Source organism: Calidris pugnax, unplaced genomic scaffold (assembly GCF_001431845.1).
Source record: "Calidris pugnax isolate Ruff unplaced genomic scaffold, ASM143184v1 scaffold28, whole genome shotgun sequence".
NCBI classification, from domain to species: domain Eukaryota; kingdom Metazoa; phylum Chordata; class Aves; order Charadriiformes; family Scolopacidae; genus Calidris; species Calidris pugnax.
The window spans coordinates 9,564,156-9,588,236 of NW_015090842.1; the positions used below are offsets into that span (position 1 = coordinate 9,564,156).

At 63.6% G+C, this 24,081-nt stretch overlaps 2 protein-coding genes across 3 annotated transcripts; one reads left to right on the forward strand and one right to left on the reverse strand.

The window, feature by feature from the left end:
• The first annotated feature begins 13 nt into the window (after window positions 1-13).
• Window positions 14-3,862, forward strand: CTU2 (cytosolic thiouridylase subunit 2 homolog (S. pombe)). Of its 2 annotated transcripts, XM_014942463.1 has the most exons (15): window positions 14-147; window positions 594-668; window positions 981-1,059; window positions 1,140-1,199; window positions 1,284-1,344; window positions 1,559-1,668; window positions 1,742-2,022; window positions 2,100-2,235; window positions 2,366-2,497; window positions 2,607-2,698; window positions 2,788-2,879; window positions 2,976-3,063; window positions 3,151-3,217; window positions 3,296-3,354; window positions 3,432-3,862. In XM_014942463.1, exons 1-15 carry the CDS (start codon window positions 68-70, stop codon window positions 3,493-3,495), a joined length of 1,476 nt encoding a protein of 491 aa, XP_014797949.1. In that variant the 5' UTR covers window positions 14-67; the 3' UTR covers window positions 3,496-3,862. The 2 variants fall into 2 exon arrangements, 1 of the variants encoding a protein (XP_014797949.1); XR_001412089.1 differs by lacking the exon at window positions 2,788-2,879 and having other exon boundaries at window positions 3,432-3,447.
• Window positions 3,765-22,305, reverse strand: PIEZO1 (piezo-type mechanosensitive ion channel component 1; the record flags this gene model as incomplete). Its single annotated transcript, XM_014942151.1, has 50 exons — window positions 3,765-4,581; window positions 4,704-4,902; window positions 5,006-5,085; window positions 5,189-5,311; window positions 5,422-5,594; window positions 5,717-5,809; window positions 5,906-6,094; window positions 6,196-6,343; window positions 6,421-6,579; window positions 6,714-6,928; window positions 7,012-7,159; window positions 7,244-7,391; window positions 7,530-7,812; window positions 8,051-8,239; window positions 8,312-8,570; window positions 8,647-8,799; window positions 8,896-9,017; window positions 9,089-9,261; window positions 9,366-9,443; window positions 9,748-9,829; window positions 10,636-10,739; window positions 11,180-11,251; window positions 11,483-11,571; window positions 11,722-11,811; window positions 11,891-12,059; window positions 12,173-12,269; window positions 12,430-12,673; window positions 13,182-13,335; window positions 13,753-13,857; window positions 13,981-14,185; window positions 14,273-14,473; window positions 14,564-14,689; window positions 14,823-14,999; window positions 15,073-15,230; window positions 16,035-16,123; window positions 16,200-16,379; window positions 16,578-16,726; window positions 16,799-16,977; window positions 17,132-17,243; window positions 17,318-17,578; window positions 17,675-17,763; window positions 17,848-17,932; window positions 18,043-18,147; window positions 18,355-18,520; window positions 18,726-18,939; window positions 19,082-19,220; window positions 20,166-20,328; window positions 20,431-20,473; window positions 20,861-20,983; window positions 22,200-22,305. Coding segments are annotated over 50 exons (7,458 nt in total), but the record flags the coding sequence as incomplete, so codon positions are not given.
• Window positions 22,306-24,081: the final 1,776 nt, after the last annotated feature.

The window sequence follows — 24,081 nt, forward strand, 5'->3', positions numbered from 1 at the left end:
GCCGCGCGCCGGGAACGGGACGTGGACGGGACGGAGCGGGGCCGAACTGAACCGAACCGGCAGCGCCATGTGCGAGGCGGCGGAGGACGATGGAGGGTGCGGGGCGGACACGGCACCGGCACGGCGCCGCCGCCTCTCGGCACACAGGTGAGAGCCCGGCGCGGGACACGGGCTGGCCTCCCCCGCCCCGGCCGCTTCCGTTACCGTCCCCAACACCCCGCCGGTACCCCCCGGTATCCCTCCGGTACTCCCTCCCGGGCTGTCCCCGGTACTGCTCGCTGCTGTCCGCGGTATACCTCCGTACCCCGCCGTTGCTGTCTCCAGAATCCCCCCATGGCAGCCCTGGGTACCCTCCGGTGCCGTACCCGGTATCTCTCCAGTACCCCCGGTGCTTCCCCCCGTTGCCACCTCCGATTCCCCCCCACGGTACTCCTCTGGCACCTCCCCAGTATCTCCCAGTGCTGCCTGCGGTACCTCCCCGGTACCGTCCCCGGTATCATCTGGGGTGGGTCAGGACCGGGATCGCCATCCCGCCCCCCCCCTCTCCGCTCGGTACCGTCCTGTGGCCCCGGTGACCGTCTGTGTTCCTACAGCCACCCACGGCCCTGCATGAAGTGCAAACAGGGCTCTGCCGCCCTCATCATCCGCCTCGGGGACGCTTTCTGCCGGTGAGGGACTGGGATGGGGTGGGGATGGGGGGCTGCAATGTGTGGGGACATAAAGGCTTAGGGGCGTTGGGTCACTGGGACACCAAGATTTGGGGACAGCAGGGCTTGGGGATGCTGATCGTGGGGACATTGGTGTTTGGAAACATCAGGGCATGGAACCATCTCTGGGACATCAGGGCTTGGGAGCACTGGGTCTCAGGGTTATCAAGGTTTGGGGACAGCAGGGCTCAGAGTCAGGGGACTGAGGGACATTGTGGGTGGGTGACATGAGGGCGGTGGGACATGCCGTGGCTCAGGGCTGTGTCCCCACAGCGACTGCTTCCACGAGTATTTCGTGCACAAGTTCCGCGCGATGCTTGGCAAGAACCGCGTCATCTTCCCAGGAGAGAAGGTACTGAGGGGGGGACGTGGGCGCTGGGGGGACCTGGGTGGCAGCGGTGGGACTGGTGACCAACCCTTCTGTCCCCGCAGGTGCTGCTGGCAGTGTCAGGGGGGGCAGCCTCCAGCGCCATGGTCCGGCAGGTGCAGGAGGTGAGAGTGGGGATGATGGGTGGACCTTGGGGATGATGGGTGGGCCACGGCTCACCCACCACCCTCACCCTGTGCCTCTGCCAGGGGCTCAGCCGGGAGACAGCCAAGAAGCTCCGCTTCATCCCTGGCCTCATCTACGTTGATGGTAAGGATCAACCCCACTGCCCCTTTGCTGCCCGCTCCCTGCCCCACTGCCCACCCCTGGTGTAGGGTCCATCTGCGCCGTGCCAGGACTGGGGGCTGCCACCCAGCCCAGCGAGGCTGTGGCACCCTGGGGTGTCTCCCTAACCCCGGGGGAGGGGGTGGGTGCCCCCTCCTCACTGTCATGGTGGCCCTGGTGCCACCTGTCTGCCTTGCAGAGGGAGCGGTGCGTGGGCAGAGCACGGCACAGCGGGAGCAGAACCTGGCCTCCATGGAGACCTTGCTGCAGGCAACCGGCTTCCCCTACCACCTGGCCCACCTAGAGGAGGTATGGTGGTGGCATGGGTTGGACACGCCTGACCACCCCCAGCCTCCCCCTGGTACTTATCTCTGCCCCACAGGCACTGGAGCTGCCCGCATCCATCTTGCAGCCGGGGCCGGAGAAGTCCAACAAGCCCAACTCGTCCTACAAGGAGGCCGTGGAGGGCTTCATCCAGCAGCAGCGGCAGGAGGGGAACGGGGATGGTGGCACCTTGTCGCCTGGCCTCAGCACCCAGGATGCACCTGCAGGGTCCCCAGCCACCCCCCGCCTGCCCACCGCTGCCTGCACCCAGGAGCTGCAGCAGCTCTTCAAGGCCGTGGAGACGACGACAGCGAGAGAAGAGCTGCTGCAGATGCTGCGGTGAGGGACCAATCCTGCCTGGCTCTGGCAACGGGCATGGCACAGTAGCTCTGAGCCGGTGTCACCTTGTCCCCCAGGACCCACCTCATCGTGCAGACAGCCCGGACTAAGGGCTACACCAAGGTGATGACAGGCGAGAGCTGCACCCGTGTGGCCATCAAGCTCCTCACCAACCTGTCGTTGGGTCGTGGTGCCTTCCTCGCTGTTGACACGGTGAGCAGCCCGCCACTACCCCGTCGCTGAGCTGGGGATGGCTGTCCTTGCCTGGATGGGTGACACGATGCTGTGGGAGGGGTCTGCTGCTTGGTGGGAGTGCGGTCCCTCAGTAGCCATGCACCTGCAGGGCTTTGTGGACAACCGCCACGGCGACGTGATGGTGGTGCGTCCCATGCGGGAGTACATGGCCAAGGAGATTGCCTTCTACAACCACTTCTTCAATGTCCCCACTGTCATCGCGCCACCCCTCCCCACCAAGGTAGGGATTGTCCCCCACATCCCACAGGGAGATCCCAAGCTCCACGTCCCTACGATGGAGATGGGAACCCCCCCAATTCCACCCCTGTCTTCTCCTCTCACTCCTCCAGCGCCACGAGAAGCCCAGCATCCACGACCTGATTGAGCGCTTCCTCCTGGGACTGCAGGAGGATTTCCCCTCCACCATCAGCACCGTCTACAGGTACGGTGTCCCCTGTGTGGGGACACTCTGGCGTGGGGGGTTTGGGGTGAGCGATGTGCATCCTTCACCCCCCACCACGTTGGCTGCAGGACAGGTGAGAAGCTGAGCCCAGCTCCAGCCAAGGCGAGCAGCGAGTCCCAGCGCTGTCTCCTCTGCCTGTGCGCCCTGGACATTGCTGGGGGTGAGCAGGGGCTGGGGAGGGGGCAGCCAGGGGTATTAGGGGGTGGGGGGCAGCCATGCAGCCCCCATCATATGCCTTGCTCTCTGGCTCTTGCAGAGGAGGAGCTGGCCCTGGAGCCCACGCTCATCGTGGAGGAGACCGAGCCGGTGGGGGACGGGTGCTGCCAGGACACCCCAGCAGCGGGGTGAGCATGGGGGAAGGTTGGGGGGACAATGTCATGCCCACACCAGGGCCACCGTGCCAGCACCTCTGAGGGTCCCTGTCCCCACAGGGCTGAGAGCAAAGCTGCCTTCATCCCGCTGCTGTGCTACGGCTGCCGCCTCACCTTCAAGGAACTGGTAAGGCTTTTGGGGCACAGCAGGGTGGCTCTCCTTGTGGGGATGGGGGTCCCCATCCCTACAGCTCCTCTCTTGCAGGGTCCCCTCGCCACGCTGCCACCCTACGTGCGCGCCGAGGCCCAGCGCAGGATCCTCAGGTACTGGGGTTCCCTCCTCTCCCTGCTGGCTCAGTCCCCGATGCCACCTCCATCCATGCCCTGTCCATCCCTCGCAGGGCACAGATGGAGCAGCAGAGCCAGGAAGTCCCACTGGAGAACGAGGAGCCCGGCAAGAGCTGAAGGGGCTGGGCACAGTGGGGCACACAGACCCCCATCTCTCTGGTGTACCCGTGGGGCAGGGTGGCACTCCCCGCCCCAGGATGGTGGAGGACCAACGCCTCTGTGGACCTCCTGCAGCTGCTTTTACACCCCATTTTGGTTACAGCTGGGGGGCAGGGGAGCCCCCACCCCCCCCTTCAATGTGGGGGCTAAGGGTGCTGGTCCCCCCTGGAGGCAGGAGATCCCCCTGCACCCCCTTCTCCCTCCCCCAGCTACACATGAGCCGGGGAGGCCTCAGCTTTGTTTTATTAGATATCTGTATAAATAAACCATTTGAATTAATAAAAAACAAAACAAAACAAAACAAACAAAACAACCCAAAAACAAAGTCACAAGTGTCTAGAGTCCAGCTGGGGCTGCCAGCCCCACCCGCAGCTTGGGGTGGGGGGTGGGCCATGACCCAAGGCCCCCCATGCTGGGGGGCTATTGCTTTTGAGTTCAACCTGGTTCTGGAGCAGGACTGGGGAGAGAGGGGAGGGGGCTCGGGCCAGCTCCTGACACCCCCATCTTCCCCCTTCCCCAACAGCCAGGGGTGCCCAGCAGGTGGGGTTGAGTGTGGGGGGGTGTAGCTCCTGTCCTCCAGCCCCAGGAAGGCACAACGTGGTCTCCGCAGGTCGGATGGCCCCAAAACAACGTAAGAAAAACATCCTCCCTAAAAGCGAGCGCCGAGTACCCTGCGTCCCACTGCCTCCCCCAGGAGGATGCGGCCCCAGCTTTCGGGGGGGGTTGGGGGGGGCTGGTTAAGGCATTGACGGTGATGTCCCCGGGAAGGGGAGGTGGCCCATAGCCCCTTCCCCTTACTCCTTCTCCCGTGTCCACTTGATCATGGTCTCGGGGGAGCGGTAGAGGAAGATGAGCTTGGCGTAGAGCTCCTCTTCCAGCTCCAGCTCGCCCGTCTCCCGCACCAGGAAGATGTCCTGGCACAGCTTCAGGATGCGGTCCACGCAGGGCAGCTCCTCGAACATGATGGAGTGCGAGATCTCGCTGAAGAAACCCCGCACGAACTTCCCGATCACCAGCACGATGGAGACGTACAGCCCCATGATCCTGCAAGGGGGTGGAACATCCTGTAGCCCACATACACCCTCTCTCACCCCCAGCTTTGCAACCTTTTTGGGGTGCAGCCCGGTGGTCCCCCCACTGCCACCCCCTGCACTCCCTCCACGTACCCGTAGCCAGCCAAGAAGCCCAGGCTGGGGGGGCTGACTTTGTCGTTGAAGATGACCATGGGGAGGATGTTGCCGTCGCGGCTGGGGGGTTCTTTCAGCCGCACAACCCACCACTCCAAGAAGCTGTCGCTCCCTCGGCCGGCCCCTGCACGCTCCCGTTTCAGCTGCACCTCCACATCCAAGTAGCTGTCCTCCCCATCTGCCGAGGGGGCGGCACCGTCAGGGTACAGCATGGCCACTGGTGTGGCCTCAACACTCATTGGTTTTTTTTTTGGGGGTGGGGGGGACATCGTAGGACCCACCTGGCAGCAGCTGCTTGACTGGGGTGGCTTCAGGGCCATTGGGTGCCCGGATGTATTTAGGGAAGAGGTTGGGCACTCGCCTGCAAGAAAGTGGGGTGAGCGGGGCGAAGGGAAAGAAAACCACCCAACCTGAGCATGACAGGGGGTGGAGAGGGGGGGTGTCCCCTCCCCAGGGACACTCACACGGGGGTGCTGCGGGTGCCCTGCAGGAGCTGGGCCAGCTCCACGCGCTGGCGTGCGCCGGGCTGCAGGTCGGTGGTGTGCTTGTCGTAGGTGTGCTCCACCGTCCCCCCCTTGCCCAGGTCCCTGCGGGCAGAACGGGCAGCAGAGGCTGAGTGTGTATGTGGGGAAGATGGGGGACGGACAGGGTTGGCCTCCAAATTTCCCCCCACCCCCCCTCCCCGTGCTGGTGGTACCTCTGGAAGGTCCAGGTGAAGCGGAGGGTGATGTCGGAGGTGCCGTTCTGCAGCTCCCGTTGCATCTGCTCCCTGCTGGGGGGGCTGATGCTCCAGAGGGAGCCCGAGCTGCCTTCGATGCGGGCGGTCACGATGTCCTCGTAGCCATAGAGCGTGATGAACTGCATGGCCACCTGGTGCAGGGGAAGAGGAGAAAGGGGGGAGCACAGCTCAGCCCCCATCCAAGGACACCCTGCCAGCCCCACAGCAGGATGGAACAGGATAAGGGGTTTTTTGGGGTGGGGGTGGCATTTACCGGCTGCCTCTCGAACTCGTTGGTGAGGTCTGCGTAGTCCTCGGGGGTGAAGGGTTGGATGGATTGTTGCTGGGCGCTCATGGTGAACAGTGGCTGGGGGGGGGGAGGACAAGGGACAGGGCACTGTCAGCAGGGCACAGGACCCCGGCGTCCAAGCTGGGCACCCCAGCACCTCCCCTGTATCCTCACCTCGTACCCCCCCAGTTTGAGGGTGACGGTGACGTCGATGGGGTGGTTCACAACGCCCACCACGGAGCGCACCAGCGACATGAAGAGCAGCGGGAACCAGATGATGGCCACGAGGAAGATGATGATGAGGCCCCCCATGCCATACTTCACGATCTTCTTTTTCTTCTGTCCCTTGGGCTGGGGGTATTTCTAGGGGAGAGGAGACAGCACACAGTGGCAGGTAGGCTTGGGGGGATCCCAAACAACAAGGGGCTTACTGGGGGGCTCTTTCCAGCCTGTTGGGGCTGTACCTTCTCCGTCTCACGGCTGCACTTGATGATGAAGATGTTGGCGTAGATGTCCTCCACGCACATCCAGTTGGAGAGGGACAGTGTAGTATCTGTCCAGACCCAGTCCATGACAGCCCGCAGCTCCACCAGGAAGGGCACGAGGCGAAACCTGGGGGGTACACAGGAAGAGGGGGCTGTTACTGCACTCTCTGGGCACCCAATTGTCCACATGACCCCATGCCGTACCCTTGGAAGAGGAAGAGGTTGAGGTAGTTGTATTTCTTGGTGAGGAAGTTGCCCAGGATGCGGGTGGGGTAGCCGCAGCGGATCTGGTAGGCTGACAGCGAGAAGTAGATGCACTTCACAAAGTACCACAGCTGGGCGACTATGTTGAGACTGAACAACCTGTGGGAGAGAGATGTCATCCCTCTGGCCACCTCTCCAAATAAGCTGGGCCACCTCGTGGGATGGGGGACAGAGACGTGCCAACTTAGAACCACACTGTGCCCTTGAGGACATCCTTGGGGGATGCTTGGTACCTTTCGGTGACAGCTGGCAGGATGAAGAACATCCAGAGGTGGATGCCGAAGACCAGGATGACCTGGAAGATGAGTTTGCCCAGCACGGTCTTGCGGAGGTAGAGTGCGCGGTCGATGACCATGGTGGCGAACTGGATGAGCAGCATGACCAGGAAGGGCTGTGGCACTTGGTTATCTGACAGCGAGGAGGTGATGTCGGTGGCCGCTGAGTGTTTCTGGGGATGCAGGAGAGGTCAGGATATGGTGACCCCGTGGTGGGAGCTGGCCGGTCAGTGCCCTGCAGGAACCCCCTGCTCACCCCAAAGGCCCAGAAGCCGAAGATGATGATGATGAAGTCGACCACGTCAGCCAGGAACATGAAGGCATAGACATCAGTGGCTGCCCGGTGCTGGGTGTGCAGGATGTCCCAGAAGAATCCACGCACTGGCTGGTATACGTTCTGCGCCCTGGAGGTGACAGAGGACAGAGGGGAAAGATGAGGGCCTGCACTCCACATTCCCCCACCCCAACCAGCTCTACAGGGCACTCACATGGTGAGGAAGAAGAGCTTGACCCGCAGCCCAAACACCTTCAGCTTCTTCTGAGCGTGGCTCTGTTTTGCCTCTTCTTCCTCCTCCTTATTTTCCTCCTCCTCCTCCTCTTTCTTCTCTTCCACCTCCTCCTTTTCCTCCACATGCTCTGGTGGGCGAGGCACAGCATGGGTGACATTCCAGGGTCTTGTGGGACCACATCCCACCCAGCCCCAGCACCCTTCCGCCCTGGGGGACGCCAGCCTTGCCCCTTGTTGGGGAGTGAGGGCTGGGGATCAGCACTCACCTTCCTCTGGAGTTGCCTCCAGCTGCTCCTTCCTCCGCCATCTCTTCCTCCTGAAGCGGAGCTGTGTGGCCTTGCCCTTCTCTTCCTGCCCCACGTTGCCCTCCTGCTCCGGCCCCGTGGCTGCGCCCGGTGCCTCCGGCTCTGCCCGTGCCTCTGTCCTTTTCTCACCCGCTGGCAGCGTTGGGGACACTGCTTCCTCCCGCCTCTCCTCCTCCTCTGCCTGCTCTACCTCTGCTTCCTTCTTTGCGAAGGGGTCCTCCTCATGGTCCCACAGCCCATAGGCCTGGGGAGGAGTGTGGTCAGTGGGATGCGGTTCCTGATGCCCCCCACGCACCTCACCCCCTATCCTGCAGCATCAGCTCCCGTTGCACCCCAAGGGTCCAACCAGCAATGGGTGCCTTGGGTGGAAGCCAAGGCAGAGCCACCAAGAATCCACTCTAGACCCCCCATCATCCCCAGGAGCACCTCCAGCTCCCAGGGATGCCCACCCAGGCAATGCCCACAGTAGTGCAAGGACTCACCAGCAGCAGGGAGCGATGGAAGAAGAGCGCCAGGAGCTGGATGAGGTCATACTTGATGTAGTTGTCAGTCTTCTCCAAGCCCAGGATGCGGGGTGGGAAGAAGGGCTTGCCCTCATTGCGCACCAGCATGGCATAGCCATTCCAAGGGAAGAACCCAAACTGGAAGAGGTATTTCACTACCACCATGACCTGTGGGAACATTGGGGTCAGCAGGTGACAGCCAGTGTGGCATCATCCCCTCCCCAGCCACCCTCTGCCCACCTCAGTGAAGATGATGGCCGTCATCCAGAACCGCTTGCTGGGCCTGGGGATGGAGAGCATGGCCCAGAGGAAGACGAGGATGGGCAGGAAGAGGGAGATGACGGAGGCGGTCACCATGTTGTTGATGATGATGATGAAGTAGCAGAGCAGCTCGGAGTGGGCGGTCACACAGCGGTAGCCAGCCAGCAGCAGCTTCAGGAACCGGTTGTGGGACCGATAAAACCTCTCAGATTCTTCCAGCTCAGAGAAGCACACCCTCCTGTGGGGTGCAGGGGGTGGTGAGCCAGACCTGCCACCCCCCAGCCCCAGCCCCACGGTCCCCACATCCCCCATACCTGCTCAGGAGGAGCTCACTGGCCGTCCGGTTCCGGTTCTGGGGCAAGGCCAGGAGCTCCTGAGACCCAGCCACCTGGGACCCCCGGGTCACCGACTCCCGGCTGCCGGGCAGTAGGCATCCTTCTGGGGTGAGGGTGTCACCTTGGTGCACGCTGGGGACAGCACGGGGACAGGGGTGAGCCTCCTGCCCACCAACCCCTGCCCGTGGCGCTGCCGGCTGCCCCCTCGGGGGGTATCTATGCACCTGCCTGGAAGCGATGCCGTTTTGGGGGTCTGCACCCCCGGACCCCTGTGGGCTCAGCTCCTCGGGTGGCTCCTCCGATGGTGGCAGGTAGAGCTCATCCAGGACCCCACGGTGCATCTCCTCTCCCTGCAGCGGGCAGGAGGTCAAGTGCTGCCACCACCACCCTCCCCGTACCCTGCTGTGTCCCCTGGGCTCACCTTGGCCAGGCGGCACGTGAGGACGTATCTCTCGAAGCGCAGGACGTTGGACATGTCGGCATGCTCCTGGGTGCAGGCGTCCAGCCACTGGGTCAACCCGTCCACCATGGCCCGGCACAGCACCCACAGGAACCGCAGGGTGTTCAGCGCCCGCTGCACCACGTTGCTCCGCTCTGCCAGGGCGAGGAGAAGGCAGGGGAGGGGGCAGGGGTCTCATTTCGTGCCTGTTTGCACCCCACCAGCACCCCCTTGCGCTGTGGTCCTGCTGCCCACCTACCAGAGCCTTCCTCCTCCTCTTCCTCCTGGCCTTCAGCCTCTTCGGGTGCCTCCAACTCCTCCCTCCTTCCGCTGTCCCCTGCAAGGTTCAGACCCCCCAACCCAGGAAGAAGTAGTAGGACATCGTTTCTGGCCCCCTGTGAGGTTCTCCTGCTCATTGCCTCGTCCCCCCCATCCAGCTTAAAATCCAGTGTGGCCACCAAAGGAGAGCTGCACGGCTTGTGCCCAGCCCCATCGCAGCCATCAGAGATTCCATACACCCCAGAAACCCCAATGAGGCGATGCCCCATTATAGGATACCAACAGCAGCCAGAGCAAACAGTGGGTGTGGGTAATCCCCCTCCCACCCCCTCCAGCCCCTATTTGGGGTGAACCAGACCCACCTGCAGTGACCTCGGCACCGGGTGACTCCGACTGCTGCTGCAGCACCGTCCTGGTGTTGGTCACCCAGGCCTGGTAGGCGAGCTGGGGGAGGCAAAAAAAGAGGGGCTGTCAGTTCTCTGTGGGCACTACGAGACCCCCCCTAGCCCCCCAGCCGTGCTCACAGAATCACCTAGGTTGGAAGGGACCTTTAAGATCATCTAGTCCAACCATCAACCTAACTCTGACCAAAAAAACCCCAAAACAACACTAAACCATATTCCTGAGCACCATGTCAACCTGTCTTTTGAATATCCCCTGGGCAGCCCATTCCAATGCTTGATAACCCTTTCGGTGAAGAAATTTTTCCTGATATCCAGCCTGAACCTCCCCTGGCGCAACTTGAGGCCATTTCCTCTTGTCCCATGGCCTGTGACTTGGCAGAAGAGACCATCCCCCACCTCTCTACACCCTCCTTTCAGCTGGTTGGAGAGAGCGAGAAGGTCTCCCCTCAGCCTCCTTTTCTCTAGACTGAACAACCCCAGCTCCATCAGCCTCTCCTCATTAAGACTTGTGCTCCAGACCCCTCACCAGCTTCATTGCCCTTCTCTGGACCTGCTCCAGCCCCGCAGTGTCTTTTTTGTGGTGAGGGGCCCAAAACTGGACACAGCCCTCAAGGTGGGGCCTCACCAGTGCCCAGTACAGGGGGATGATCACCTCTTGGGTCCTACCCACCACGCTGTTCCTGATTCTTGGCCACCTGGGCACACTGTTGGCTGATGTTCATCCTGCCCTCCCCCAGGTCAACCCTCCCACCCAACCTGGTGTCATCTGCAAATTTACTGAGGATGCACTCGATCCCCTCGTTTGGATCATCGATAAAGATGTTGAAGAGAATGTTAAACGCTCACCTGGAAGGCGCTCTGCCCGCCCGGCCGCAGCTCCTCCGTCACCGCCGCCTCCTCCTCCTCCTCGCTGTCCGATTCGAAGAGGAAGTATTCCCCGGAATGCAGCACTGCCGGGAGGCAGCACAGGGTGTCACAGCACGGCCAGTGACATGCCACACGGTCTCACGGCACGGCCGGCCAGTAACCCGATGGCATGGCATAGGGTGTCACAGCACAGCTGCTGACTCCCCAAGGCTCTCTGCCTGACACGGCACTGAGGACACCCATGGGGATCTCCATGGGGGACAAACCCACCAGTGCTGGCACTCAAGAGGTGACCGGTGCCAGTAACCCCAAAACCCAGCCCGGTACCCCCAGTCCAACACCCCGTTAGTGCTGGGAAGTTAAGAAGCCCTGGTTAGTGCCCTGCACAGGGTTGGGGAACATGCAGAGTGTCACCTCGCCCAAAGCACCGTCACCACCGCTCCCCGCAGGTGTTAGTGGTCCCCGGCGGAGGGACCTTGCCGACGGGCTGTGCCCTGTTATGGCCCCCGTGCCGGGGCAGTACCTGCGGCGTGGTCTAACCATGGCCGCCACCACCGCTCCCTCTGCTGGGAAGGGTCCACCGGGCTGCTGCGTGCTGTGGAACAGCAGATGAAGGGGGGAGAGGGTGCTGAGCACAGTCACACTCAGTGCACCCACCCCCGGGCATGGGGGTGAGCCAGGCAGGGCAGGGAGGAAGGGGGGGTTCACCACAACGTTCTGTAGGGCTCCACCAGGACAGGCATCAGGGATGGGTCATGGTCACCCTGCTGTGCCCAGAGAGGGGTTGGGGGGGAGATTGGGGGAGATGCCCCCCCCAGGCTCTCACCTGGGCTACCCTCATCCTGCCCCTCGCCAGTGGTCCTGGGCAGCCGCTCCTGGTGGTACTTCTCCTGCTTGGCTCGGATCCGCTCCATCCTGCCAGGCAGAGGCTGCTGTGGATCCTGCTCCCACCAAACTGCTCCCCCAGGGGAACCCCCCATCCACCCCCACCCACAGGGGAGTGCCCCAAGGTGGCGGCGGCTGCAGGGGTGGGGGGGTCCCAAGTGCCCCCCAAAACCCACTCACTGCCGCTTCAGTTGGGCCAATGACTTCTTCTCAGCTAAGCGGTGGAAGTACATGCTCTTCAGGATGCTGGCCTTGAACAGCGCGACACCCCTGTGGGGACAGCGGGAGGGTGAGGAGGAGGCACTGGCACCCCGGCACCCGTAGGGACCCTCCAGGACCCCAGCCCCACCTGGAGGCCTGCAGGGCACAGGCCTGGAGGTCCAGCATGACGTGCACAAAGTAATAGCTGAGGAAGATGCGGCGCTGGAGCAGGAGGAAGAAGAAGCAGATGCTGTCCCAGATGATGCCCGCCTCCTCCACGGGCAGCGAGCAGTCCTCGTCCTTGGCCATCTCCTTGGCTGGCAGGCAGAGGTGTGGGCAGGTCAGGCAGCAGCCCAAACCAGCACCCCCAGCCCCACCAGTTCAGGCAGGGCAACCCCCAGGACCTCCCCCTCCCCAGGCCAGCACTCACGGTTATAGTAGCCCTTGACAGTGCAGACCAGGCTGAAGAGCTGGATGACCCAGCAGAAGTTGCTCTGCATCTGCTGCACGAAGACGCAGGAGAGGAGCTGCAAGGAGAGAGGGCAGAACATGGGGTTGGCCACAGGGACAGCAACACAGGGACGGTGCTGCCACCCCGTCCCCTCCCCAGGGGATGCCCAGGGGGGTGGGTGGCCCCGAGGAGCAGTTCAGAGGCCGCTGCATGACCAAGGGCCTGGCAGTCCTCACCGACAGCATGTTTTTGGAGATGATGACGGTGATGTTGTAGAGGATGAGGCAGTCCCAGAGCACGAGGCGAGCCCGTGCCGGCTTGCGCAGCATGGCGGTGCCGAAGAGGAGAAGGTAGAAGGAGGCCAGCAGGTAGCCGAGGCCAAAGAGGCTGATGCGATTGGCCCCAGCAATGAAGACCACCACCAGGACGATCCAGAAGAGGTAGCGGAAGACCACCACCTTCACCATGTCCAAGTATGACCTGTGGGATGGGGCACTCAGAGAAGGGTCCCTGTCCCCTCCCAGCACTCACGCTTGGCACCACCTGGTTTTGGGGTGCAGCAAGGTGCTACCCCACACCCCATCTGAACCAGCATGGTCCCAGTCCCCACATCACCCCTGTCTTGTGGGGGGAAAGTGCCTTGTCCCAGTCTATGGGGTCCCAGTTCCCATGGGGATCCTGCACCATCACCAGGGGTGTCCCAGACCACTGAATCTCCTTCCAGCACAGCCCCAGGGTGCTCCTGTCCCAGACCTGAGGACACCATCCTAGCAGAGGGTCCTGTCCCAGCCCAGCATGGGGCTGATGTCTTCCCTGGCACAAAAAGGTCCCAGCCCCATCTTAGGGGACCCCACCACAGCAGGTCCCACTGCCTGCAGGTCCCATCCTGCCCATACCCCAAGGCGTCCCATCCTAGGTGAGGGGGAGGTCCCACCCCACGGCCCCAGCTGCCCCAGCCTGTCCCATCCCCTAGCTCGTGGGTGCCCACCGGCAGTGGATGAAGTTGGGCGTGGGGTTGTGGGGGTCCCGCTCCAGGTCGAGCCGGTCAGAGTTCTCCCCAGCCGCCTGCAGCCACTCCTCGGTGCGCTCAGCCTCGAACACCCGCCATTGCTGGGCCGCACACAGCAGCAGCACGAAGTCATCTGCAGGAACATGGATCAGATTGGGGGGGGAAGTAAAAGGGGGGGGGCTCCTCCTACCCCCCCCAGCTGCCCTCCCACCTCTCCCCTCTGCTCACCCTCCTTGGAGCAGGGTGGGACCCCCATGGGTAGGGTTGCCCCATGGGTGCCAGGGGCTGGAGGCAGGAGAAAGGGCACCCCAATAGCAAGGGGGCTCCCAGGGAATGGGATACCCCATGGGGAGGGGACTGCCAGGAGCTGGAAAAGGGGGGGACAGGGCACCCCAAGAGCAAGGGGGCTCCTGGGGAATGGGGTACCCCATGGGGAGGGGACTGCCAGGAGCTGGAAAGGGGGGAGATCTGGCACCCCATGGGCAGAGGGATATCAGGGGCTGTGGTACCCCACAAGCAGGGGGCTGGCAGGGGCTGGGGGGTTACTCACTGATGAGGTTGGTGGATTTGGGGGGTATGAAGAAGTCGGGCAGGTAGAGCCACTTGATGAGCGCCGAGTTGATGGGGAGGTTCCGGCTCCAGCGCCACGGATAGTCTGGGGGGCGGTGGGCACACTCAATGCTGGCCCCCCCGACACCTTACCCAGGGTGGGCAGCCTGCATGGACCTCCACCTCCCTGACCCCTGCAAAGTTGCCCCCCATGCTCTCTTCCCCTTACCCAGGCAGAGGGCGGGCGGCATGCCCACGCACAGCAAGTACTGGTAGAGGAAGAAGATGACGAGGAAGAGGCAGTATTTGGGCCAGAGGCGGGCGATGGCCGCCCGCCGGCGCCGCGTCAGGATGACGACCAGCCAGCAGCCGTGCAGGATCACCATGAAGTTCATCCGCTGCCCGATCACGTTCACCGTCATCAGGAAGCAGATCTGGGGAGTAAGGGGGGACAGAGAGATGCTCAACCCTGAGGTGCTGTGGGCGGTGGGACTCCCCACCCTGTGACAGCCACTCCCTACCTCCAAGCCAAACTTGTAATAGAAGTAGTTGAGGAAGTATTTAGCACAGCTATCGAGGCCATGGTCAAGGTGTTCACGGGAGATGTCCTCAAAGACGGTCTCGGTGACCGGGGCCACCAGCTGGTGCTGCTTGCGGTAGTACTCCTGGCGCCGATACACCACCGCCTCGAACACCAGCAGCAGCAGCACCAGGAGGTGGTTCTGGGGAGGACAAGGGGGTGCTCAGGACCATGGCATGTCCGTGAGCATCCCCCGGCATGGTCCCTGCAGATGGGGTGTCCCTGTGCCCACCTGGATGTAGCCCAGGCTGGGGAAGCCTTTGCGGATGCCGAACCAGTTGGCGGGGTCTACAGGGCCACGGTAGAGCGTGGAGTTGCCTATCTCCTCCGGGTTCAGGTTGGTGTTGTTGAACTGGGGCTGCAAAGGGGAGCACCACCAAGCATCAGTACCCCTCGCCCCCACCACTAGACCCCACCTCCAGCCAGGGAACCCCCCCTTGTACTGCCACAAGCACCCCAAGTGCCAGGCAACCCCCCAGCAGCCCAGGCACCTGTGTGCAGTTGCTGGAGTACTCATTGGGGTCGACCATCCTGAGCTGGTAGAGCATCTTGCAGATGATGATGATGCAGGTCCAGACAGTGGAGAGGCAGGATGCCATGTGGCGGAAGCGGCAGTAGGGCATGGCGAAGGTCCACAGCAGCACCAGCGAGAAGTTCATCGGTGATACCTGGGGCAATGGCTGTGTCAGCACCCCGGGGTTCTCGGCCAAGCCCCCCACCCCAGGGTCTTGAGGCTGGTACCTCCTGCAGGGCCACCCAGATGGTGTAGAGAGCCACCAGCTTGAGGATGTGGAGCTCCAGCAGACGCCTCACGAAGACCTGCCCACGGGTCAGCGTGTCCGAGAAGGTCCAGCCCAGCACGATCAGGCGCTCCAGCACCAGCCCCCATTTGGTGGGCACTGCGGGGACACAGACCATCACAGACGCCTCCGCAGGTACCCTGGCTTGGAGGACACTCCAACCCATCCCTGTAACTTCCCACACCTGGAGGACACCCCAGTGCGTTCCCCCAACCTCCCACGCTTGGGGATCACACCAAATCTATCTCCTTACCCTCCCAGCTCCTTCCTGGCTGGGAATCCCCAAACCATCCTCATTCTTATGGCCTCAAGTTGCACCAGGGGAGGTTTAGATTGGATATTAGGAAAAATTTCTTCATGGAAGGGGTTATCCAGCATTGGAATAAGCTGCTCAGGGAAGTGGTTGAGGGACCATCCCTGGAGGTGTTCAAAATACAGGTTGACATGGTCCTCAGGAACATGGTTCAGTGATTTTTTGTTGCTTATTTCTTTGTCAGAGTTAGGTTGATGGTTGGACTAGATGATCTTTAAGGTCCCTTCCAACCTAGATGATTCTATGATTCTACTCTCCCATGCTTGGAGGACACCCCAATTATCCCCCTGCCCTCCAAGACCCTTCCCAGCATGGAGTATGCCCCAAGCTATCCCTGAAGCCTCCCAGCCGCTTCCTGGCTCAGAGGACACCCCAGTCCATCCTCAGACCCTCCCAGACTTGGAGGACACCCCAATCTATCCCTGCAATCCCCCAGCCCCATTCCTGGATTGGAGGATACCCCATTTCTATAACCACTCACATCTGGGGGACACCCCAAATCCATCTCCCTCCCCTCTCAGCCCCTTCCTGGCATGTAGGACACCCCATCCCACCTTGTCCCATCCCGTCCCCCTGTCTCTGCCCAGTACCTTCTGACGCAGTGTCGGAGTCACCCGTCTCAGCGTTCTCAGCAGCAGCCGCATCCCGCAGCAGCCGGCTCCCGTGCAGCTCCTCTGGCCTGTGGGATGGAGGGGTCAGTGCGGGAACGGGGTCCCAGGGTGCAGGGGAGGGGTCACCCCAGCACGAGGACCTACCTGGGGATGTGGCAGGGTGACGCGGTGGCAGCAGGGATGTGCTCCAGGTCAGTGATGCGCATGAATGGATGGTGGAAGTAATGGAGCTGGAGGATGCAGGCCAGGAGGAAGAAGCCTGGGATGAGGGTGCTGGAGAAGAGCTCGGAGACGCTGAACTGCTCCAGGCCCAGGTCACCCAGCCTGGACAGGGAGGGAAGGGTCAGTGCGAGGCCACATCCATTCCACCCTGCGTGGGCACTGAGCCGGCACAACCGGGTTCAACCCCAACTCCCCCCCGTGCCTCAGTTTCCCCATGTGCAACGCATCCCTTGGCCGTGCCCTGGTGCCACCACAGGGCTGGTGGCAACAAGGACCCCACGGTGGGTTGGGGACACTCACTGCTCATCGGTGAAGCCTGTCAGGTTCCTCCAGTACATGGGGAAGTCCTCAAACTGGAAGGTGTAGATGGTGATGAGCACCAGCATGGTGTACGCTACCACCAGCCACCAGAAGGCCTTCAGCACCTTGCGCCACAGGCTGTAGTACACCTGCGGGGACAGGGACATCAGCGGGGCCATGACAGAGATGGAGATGGGGAGGGGGTCCCTGGCACCCCATACCTGGAAGAGGGTGAGGCAGAGGAGAAAGAGGAGCATGTAGACGATCTTGTAGACGACGAGGCGCCCAGCGAAGCTGACGACGATGAACATGCCGGCGCAGACGCAGATCCAGTATTTGGCATAGAAATTCTGCACCAGGACCCCCAGCGCCTTCAGAATGTCCCGCTGCCGGCTGGGCTCTGCAAGGCAGGGAAGGGGGCTGCAGGCAGGCGGGCGGGGGGCACACGTGTCATCCCCCCCCTCCGGGATCTGCCTGCATCCCGGCACTCACACCCCAGGGACACTGAGCCCGGCGCAGGGTCACTGTGGGTGTGTGACACCAGGAACCCTCACCTGCCTCTGAGACGGTCACCTCCAAGAGCGGGGTGGCTGGGCACCTCCTCGTTAGCAGCTTCTGCTTAACGAAGTCTCGCAGCAGCAGCCAGAAGGTGAGGGTTAACATGAGCTGTGGGGAGAGGCGGTGAGCAAGAGCAGCCAGGTGCCAGCAAGGAAGGACAGGGACGAGGACATCGGGCTTACCTTGGCTCCCAGGTCCAAGCAGGGATACGGGGGGTGCTCCAGCCCCAGCTGCTTGAGGCTCATGAAGCCGACGTGGGTGGGCAGCTCGGGGGCCAGGTCCATGCCCCAGACGTACTGCAGGCTGCAGAGAGTGATGCCGTAGAGGAGGAGGAAGGGCGAGCAGATCATGGCGAAGTGACGCCGGCTCCGCACTATCCAGATGAGGCATGACCAGAGCAGCAGCACGAAGGTCAGCCAGCTCTGGTAGGTGATGCTCCACACCTGCGGGCAGGCAGGATGCGGCCACTCGCCCGAGCTCAGGCCAGGAGGTGCCCTCCCCCACCACCACCATGTCCATCCCCCTCCCCAACCCCTTACCATCATGGCGATGAGGGCGCAGACGTAGCTCTGCTTCATTATGACCTTGCCCAGGGTGTGCAGGGCCAACCGCTCCGAACGCCTCCTGCCTGGCCACGGGGAGGGGGACCATGAGTTGCCCCCCGGGCCATGGCCAGGCCTCGGGGAGGGGGAGGTGATGGGGATGGTCTTACCCGTCTGCGGCGAGTTGCCCATAACGTGGACAGTGCAGTTCTCGGCACCGATGCCTGGCTTCCCGGTGCTGGGGGACAGCATGGGCTGGGGGAACAGAGAGGGCTCAGAGCCCACCCTGGCACCCCCAGAGCACCCCACACCTGCTAGCCACGGCTCAGGCATTGCTAGAGGGGCACAGCCCCCCCCATACCCACCTTGGTGTCCTCAGCCACACCATCAGTGTCCTTGGGCCAGCTCTCCAGCTCCACCAGCTCCCTCTCCGGGGACCTCGCCGGTGGCTGTGCCGGTGCTGTGGTTCTCTGTGAGGGGCAGGAGCCAGCTCAGGGCACCCCACTGCAGCCGCTGGGGGAGCAGGATCATGTCCTGTCCCCCTGCCAAGGGACAACCCACCCCCACCATGGGCACCCCCGCTGCTTCCCAGCCCCCCTCCACTGGGCACCCCCAGTGCCAGGGCTGGGGTACGCTGGCATCAGCATGGGGTCCAGTTCAGCCCCGCAGCCCCTTACCCTGGCATCCAGCCGGCGCAGCTTCACCAGGGTGATCATGGTGTAGTAGAGCAGGAGCACGATGCCGGGGTTGGCGTAGACGGGCCAGGGGTGGTTGGTGTTGAGCACCAGGGCATTGGGCTGGGAGCAGTTGCGGTAGAGGATGATGTCCTTGAAGCCAAACACCCTGTGGGGACAAAGTGGGTGGTGTTATCACCCCCCCTTCCCAGGCCAGAACCCCCACTGCCAGCCATGGTACCAGCCTCTGGCCACCTTCTCTGGGGACCCACTGCAGCTGGCAGCAGGACGGGGGGCCAAGTGGAGCACCGGGCTGGTTGCTCAACCAGGGTGGCATGGGGACCCAGGGCACAGCTCCCTCCCTGGGGACTCACCGTGCCCAGATGGTGGGGGGCGGGAAGACCCCCTGGACGAAGGGTGCCTGGTAGGCATAGAGGCAGAGGAGGTGGCCACCGGCGTAGACGCCGACGAGGATGCAGAGGGTGTCGAAGGCCAGGCGGCTGGCAGGGAGGTGGCAGGCCCACCAGGTGCAGAGCCCCACGAAGAGCAGGTAGTAGACGCTGGAGGAGGCGGAGGGCAGGGTGATCCCTGGGGAGCAGCGCCCCATGGGTGGTCAGTGTGTGGCCCAACATCCTCCGGCCGTGCAGCCCCTTGTCGGGCATCCCCCTTGGCAGCACAACCACCGACTCTCCCTGGCTCACCCCATGTCCCCCCCTGGTCCCATACCCACCAGCCAAGGCCAGCAGCAGGATGGCCAAGCCATTCCCGGCCAGCCAGAGCAACCAGTGAGCCGTCACCCGCAGCCGGATGCTGAGCGGCGTGTCCCCATCACCTGTGCCACCACGCCGCTCCACGTCCTGTTCTTCCCCCTGCCAGGAGAGGAGCGCGGTGTGAGCCCCGTGGCCTCGCACTCACTGTGCCTCAGTTTCCCCACTTGAGGGAGCGGAGGGGTTGGACGGCCGGGGCACCCTGCCCGGCGCTGTGCGGGCGCGCAGCCCGGCACCTGGCTGTGTTTATCTCATTAGCCGCTTGGAAAGAGCCTCCGAAAGGAGGCTGTTTTTCTTGGCGCCGGCACCCGGGTTCCCAGCACTGAGCTTTTTTCCAGGCTGCCTCCCGCGCTGGCCCCGCGCTCACGGCAAAGGCATTCGCATCGGCCGGTGCTCCGGTTACAGCCCGGCCGTGCCTGGAGCCGGGCAGGCGAGCACCCACCATGATAGCCCGGAGCAGCGGGGAGCCCCCCAAAACAGGGCAGAGCCCCGAGGGGTGTTTGCTGAGCTGGGGGGTGCCATCACACTGGGGTTGTGTCTGCTTGGGTGATGCCGGTGCCACACAGGCACAGCACCCCAGTGCCCTGCTGGCACCACCGGGCAGGGCTGGCACGGCACGCAGCCCTGCACCTTGCCAGTGAGCTCAAGCTGGGCACCAGCATCCCACCATTGCCTGCCCCACTGCCCTTCCTGAGACCAGGGGCTTTGCTGTGCGGTGCCAGCTGGAACCTGGGGGTGCAGGCACCGTGCTCCCCCCACCGGAGCGGGGCTGCTGTAGGGCCGGGCTGTTTGCCGGGATCCCTATAGCAACACGGGAGCAAACACGGGCACTCCTCCGCGGCTGAGTCACCCCGGCCCCTACGAGGTGCTGTGCTGATGACCCAGCCCCTCCACTGCTGCCCACTCTGCCGGGCGGCCAAAACTGCCCCCATCTAGGTCCTCAGCCACCAGAGATGCCCCCCATGCCAAGCCTCCATCTGCCAGGCTGCCCTCCCTGGGGAGGGGACAGGGGAGGTGGGGGTGGCAGGCAGGGGTTGGGTCTCTCACCCGCTCCAGGGGCTCCGTGGACTCCAGCCTCCGGCTGCGGGCGCCAGCACCGGCCTTGGGGACGAGGTGGCGGCACAGGCAGAGGCAGAGGGACGAGACCAGCAGGATGCCAACGTCGGGCGCCACCAGACGCACCGAGTTGGGGATGTCGCTCAAGTCCAGCCTGGGGGGAGGGAGAGCGGAGCAGGGGAGGGCTCAGGGGTGCCCCCCTCACCCCCCGACATCACTGCCAGCCCCCAGCCCCGCACCGCTGGGGTGCCCTTACCTGGTGACCCCGATGTGGCGGGCAAGGACCTCCCAGGTGCTGCCTGCGGAGAAGCAGGAGACACTGAGTTTGGCAGATTCCTCATGGGCAGGATCCGAGCCCACCCACAGCGGGTGGGTTTTCCCATGGGGAGAATGCCCCACATCCACGAGGGCCCAGGACAGGGTCTGTGACCAGCTCAGTGGCCACCGAGCAGGCACCCTGGCATGGCACAGCATGCCCCCGGTGCTGGGCACGTGGCTGGGACCCCGCAGAGCAGCCCCACCAGCCCACCCAGCAGGATGGGATCCCCGCACCCACACGTCACCATCTTGGGCATCCAGCCCTGGGACACTGCAGGGAGAGGGCAAAGCCTGGGAAAGTAGAGGTGGAGGCATGGGCACCCCCATGGCCGGGCACCCCCATGACTGCCCTGGCATTCCATACTCACAGCTGGGCCCCAGCAGCTGGTCCAGGATGGGCAGCGTGTACAGGCATACTTGGAAAACAAAGTGGGCGAGGAGGAAGAGGATGCTGGTCCCCAGCAGAGCTTTGAGGAGGCGGACAGTGTGACCTGGGAGACACGGGCACCCCATTACCCATCACTTGAGGTGACACCAGGGAGCACCAGCATTCCCACCCCCAGGAAGAGCTGGGAAGGGGTGCTCTATAGCCATGCCTAGAGATGCCAGGAGTCTGCCACAGGGACAGGGTCCCACCAGGACCTTGCAAGTCTCCCCGTGCACCCAGCACAGCCTAAGAGCACTCTTTCTACTGCATTACTGGGGAAACTGAGGCACAGGGCAATGCAAGGAGCCAGGGAATGTGGGACAACACTCCCTCCCCTTGCCCCTGCAGCACCCTCCGACCCAGCTGGCACCAGGCGCTCCCTGGCCCCACCACACCAGGATGCAGCTCACCATACCCATCCCGATCCCCGGTGGAACATCGTGTGGGGAGGCTGTGGGTGGGTGCCAGGGGGTCCCCCGCACTGCGAGCCTCGTCAAACCTTCCACCAGCTGCAGCCGTGCCCCCATCCCACCCGGCTCCCTGGGCCACATGCCCATTTTCCTCCTGGCCAGGGGACAGGCAGCGAGCCCACCGCAGCTGCGCGCTGGCCAGGGGGCGGCCCCCGGCCAAAAAAACTCTCCCTCCACTTGTTTTTTCCTGTAAATCTGTGCAAAAGCTCTCAGCAGCGTCCGGACTCCGGGGCCGTACGAGCCCATGAAATATTCAGAGGGCAGAGCTTTTAGCCAGGGCCGTGCCAGGCGCTGCCAGCTTGTGTTACAGCATGGCTCAGCCCGGCACGGAGGGCAGGGACACCGCAGGGCAACGGGCACCCCGTGCCCACCGTGGGGGGAACACGTCCCATGCACCCGCTGGAGGGGATGTGCCCACGCACCCGCCACGGGGGGATGCACCCCCTGTACCCCCCCCCACGCATGCCCACCATGGGGGACGTGCCCAGGCAGGGTGGAGGGGCTGCTTGTGGTACACCCCTGCCCACCCGGTGGGCACAGCCCAGCCCTGAGGTTTCAGGTTAATAAGGCTGGGGCTCAAAACTGGCCATTTTGGAGCAGGAAGCCTATTAATAGCCACGCTGGGCTATAATTAACAGAGCCAGGCTGCCACGCGGAGCCACGCTGCCCAGCTGGGGGGAAACCGCAGGGGAAGGAGGGCAGGTACCTGCCGGAGAGCGGCTGGCAGCCCCCACGCTGCCCAATTCCCCCCCCCAGCCAGAGCTGCCCACCCTCCTGCCCGGTCCCCCAGCCCCAGGATGAGCCCCTTACCTCCGGCCGAGCGTGCGGTGGGCCCCGGGAACCAGGGCAGGAGCAGCAGGAAGAGCAGGTACACCAGGGAGAGGACATTGAAGCGGAAGACACAGGCTGGGGGGCAGAGGAACAGGCAGGGTTAGTGTTGGGGACGTGGCATGGGGGGGGGGGGGGGCACCGCACCCCACCAGGCTCCTTGGTTGTAGCCACCCCACCCCAGGGGATCCCTGAGAGGATAAGACCCCAAACTGGGCAGTGAGGGATGCCCCAAAATGAGAGGCACCCCAAAATGATGTGTAGTCACAGACAGGGGCTCAGATGCCCCCGAGACGCCAGTGGGGAGAGGGACCCAGGCAGCAGCCCGGGCTGGGTCAGTCCTGGTGACCCACATGGGTGGCACGGAGAGGGGGGGGACGCCATAGGTCCCAGACATTTGGGGTGACAGGGGGGACACAAGAGCCATGAGCAAAAATCTGCTGCATTTCCACATTGTTCCTGCAAAGTTTGCAGGGACCCCCCCCTCCATGACCGAGCCAAGACCCCCATGACCAGGCTGCAACCCCCACCCACGGCCACCCCTGTGGGGCTGGCACAGCCCCTCACCTGCACCCAGCCCTGCTCCGGGCACGCCACCAGCTCGCCACCTTCCCCCCTCCCTCGCGTATTTTTAGACCTAAATTACAGCTTTGTTTGCAGGCGTGAAACTGTCAGAGGAGCTGGGCAGGGAGCGGGGCCGAGCCAGCACCCCGCGGAGCTGCCGGCGTCGGGGACAGGGACCGCACGGCAGCGGGGACATCCCGGCACAGCTGCCACCCCGGCTGGGGACACAGCATTCCCATACAGAGACACAGCATTCCCACTGGCTGTACGCTGGTGACAGACACCGGCACATGCGCCAGTGCCACCCGGGACCAGCCCTGTGGCCACCCAGCCATGAAGCCACGGTGATGGGCACGGCCGCTGCAAGGCACCCACCAAATCACTGCCTGGCCAGAGATGAAGGGAGTCACGGAGGGTCTGTGCAGAGGGGCAGCTTTGCATTTTAACTGTGCCCCTGGCAGTCCCACAGCATCCCTCTGTCCCTGTGTCCCCCTGCCAGCAGGCTGTGGGTCAGGGGGGCTCCCTCCAGAGCAGCCCAGAGAGGGGACGGTGACAGGGAACCGGTTGGAGACCCCAGCTCTGTGTGGCCAGAGAGGGGACCTGCTCCCCTTGGCACCCCACTTGGGATGGACAGTGTGACAGTGGGGGCTGATGAGGCAGCCCGTGGCCCTGTGGGGCTGGGGGGGGGGGGGAGGGCAGGCTGGGTGCCAGAGGACGTGCTCAGCATCACCAGCCCGGCACAGCCCTTCCTGTGTTTATGAGGTTTCAATGGGATAGCACATACCAGGGAAAGGGACAGAGCAGCTCGGGGGACACGGTACAACCCCCCCGGGAGCAGCCTGGCACCCCGAGGATGGCAGGGGATCCTCGGAGGGTGCGAGGGTGGTGGGAGGGGAGGCACCCAGGAACGCACCCCGCAGCTTGGAGCACGTCCCACGCAGCACCCCTTGGGGCTAACGCCGGTCCCCGACCCCACAGGAGGGTCCCCAGCAGCCTCCCTCCCCCAGGGAGGGCAGAGAGCCCCCAAACACGGGCCAGGAGAAGGTTGGGGGGAGTAACACAGGGAGCCCAAGGTGGGGTGACCCAAGACCACCAGCCACCTCTCCACGGTGACCCCAGGACGCGTCACCTCACCTCCCCGCACGCTGCTGAGGGTTGCTGGCTACGTTTCGGCAAACCATGATCTCATGGAGCAAATATTCCCCTTCCCGCGCCAGCGGCGACAGGGCCGAGAGGAGCCTTCCCGGCGCGTGGGCGAGCCGCGCTCCGGCTTACGTGGGAGCCAGCCAGCCCCCCCCCC

Excerpts from the sequence above, each read along its gene's own strand:
- CTU2 (XM_014942463.1), top strand. The coding sequence starts at position 68 with ATGTGCGAGGCGGCGGAGGACGATGGAGGGTGCGGGGCGGACACGGCA. Across the intron at positions 3,064-3,150 it reads CAGGACACCCCAGCAGCGGG|GGCTGAGAGCAAAGCTGCCT; the intron begins GTGAGCATGGGG and ends CTGTCCCCACAG. Across the intron at positions 3,355-3,431 it reads GCCCAGCGCAGGATCCTCAG|GGCACAGATGGAGCAGCAGA; the intron begins GTACTGGGGTTC and ends CATCCCTCGCAG.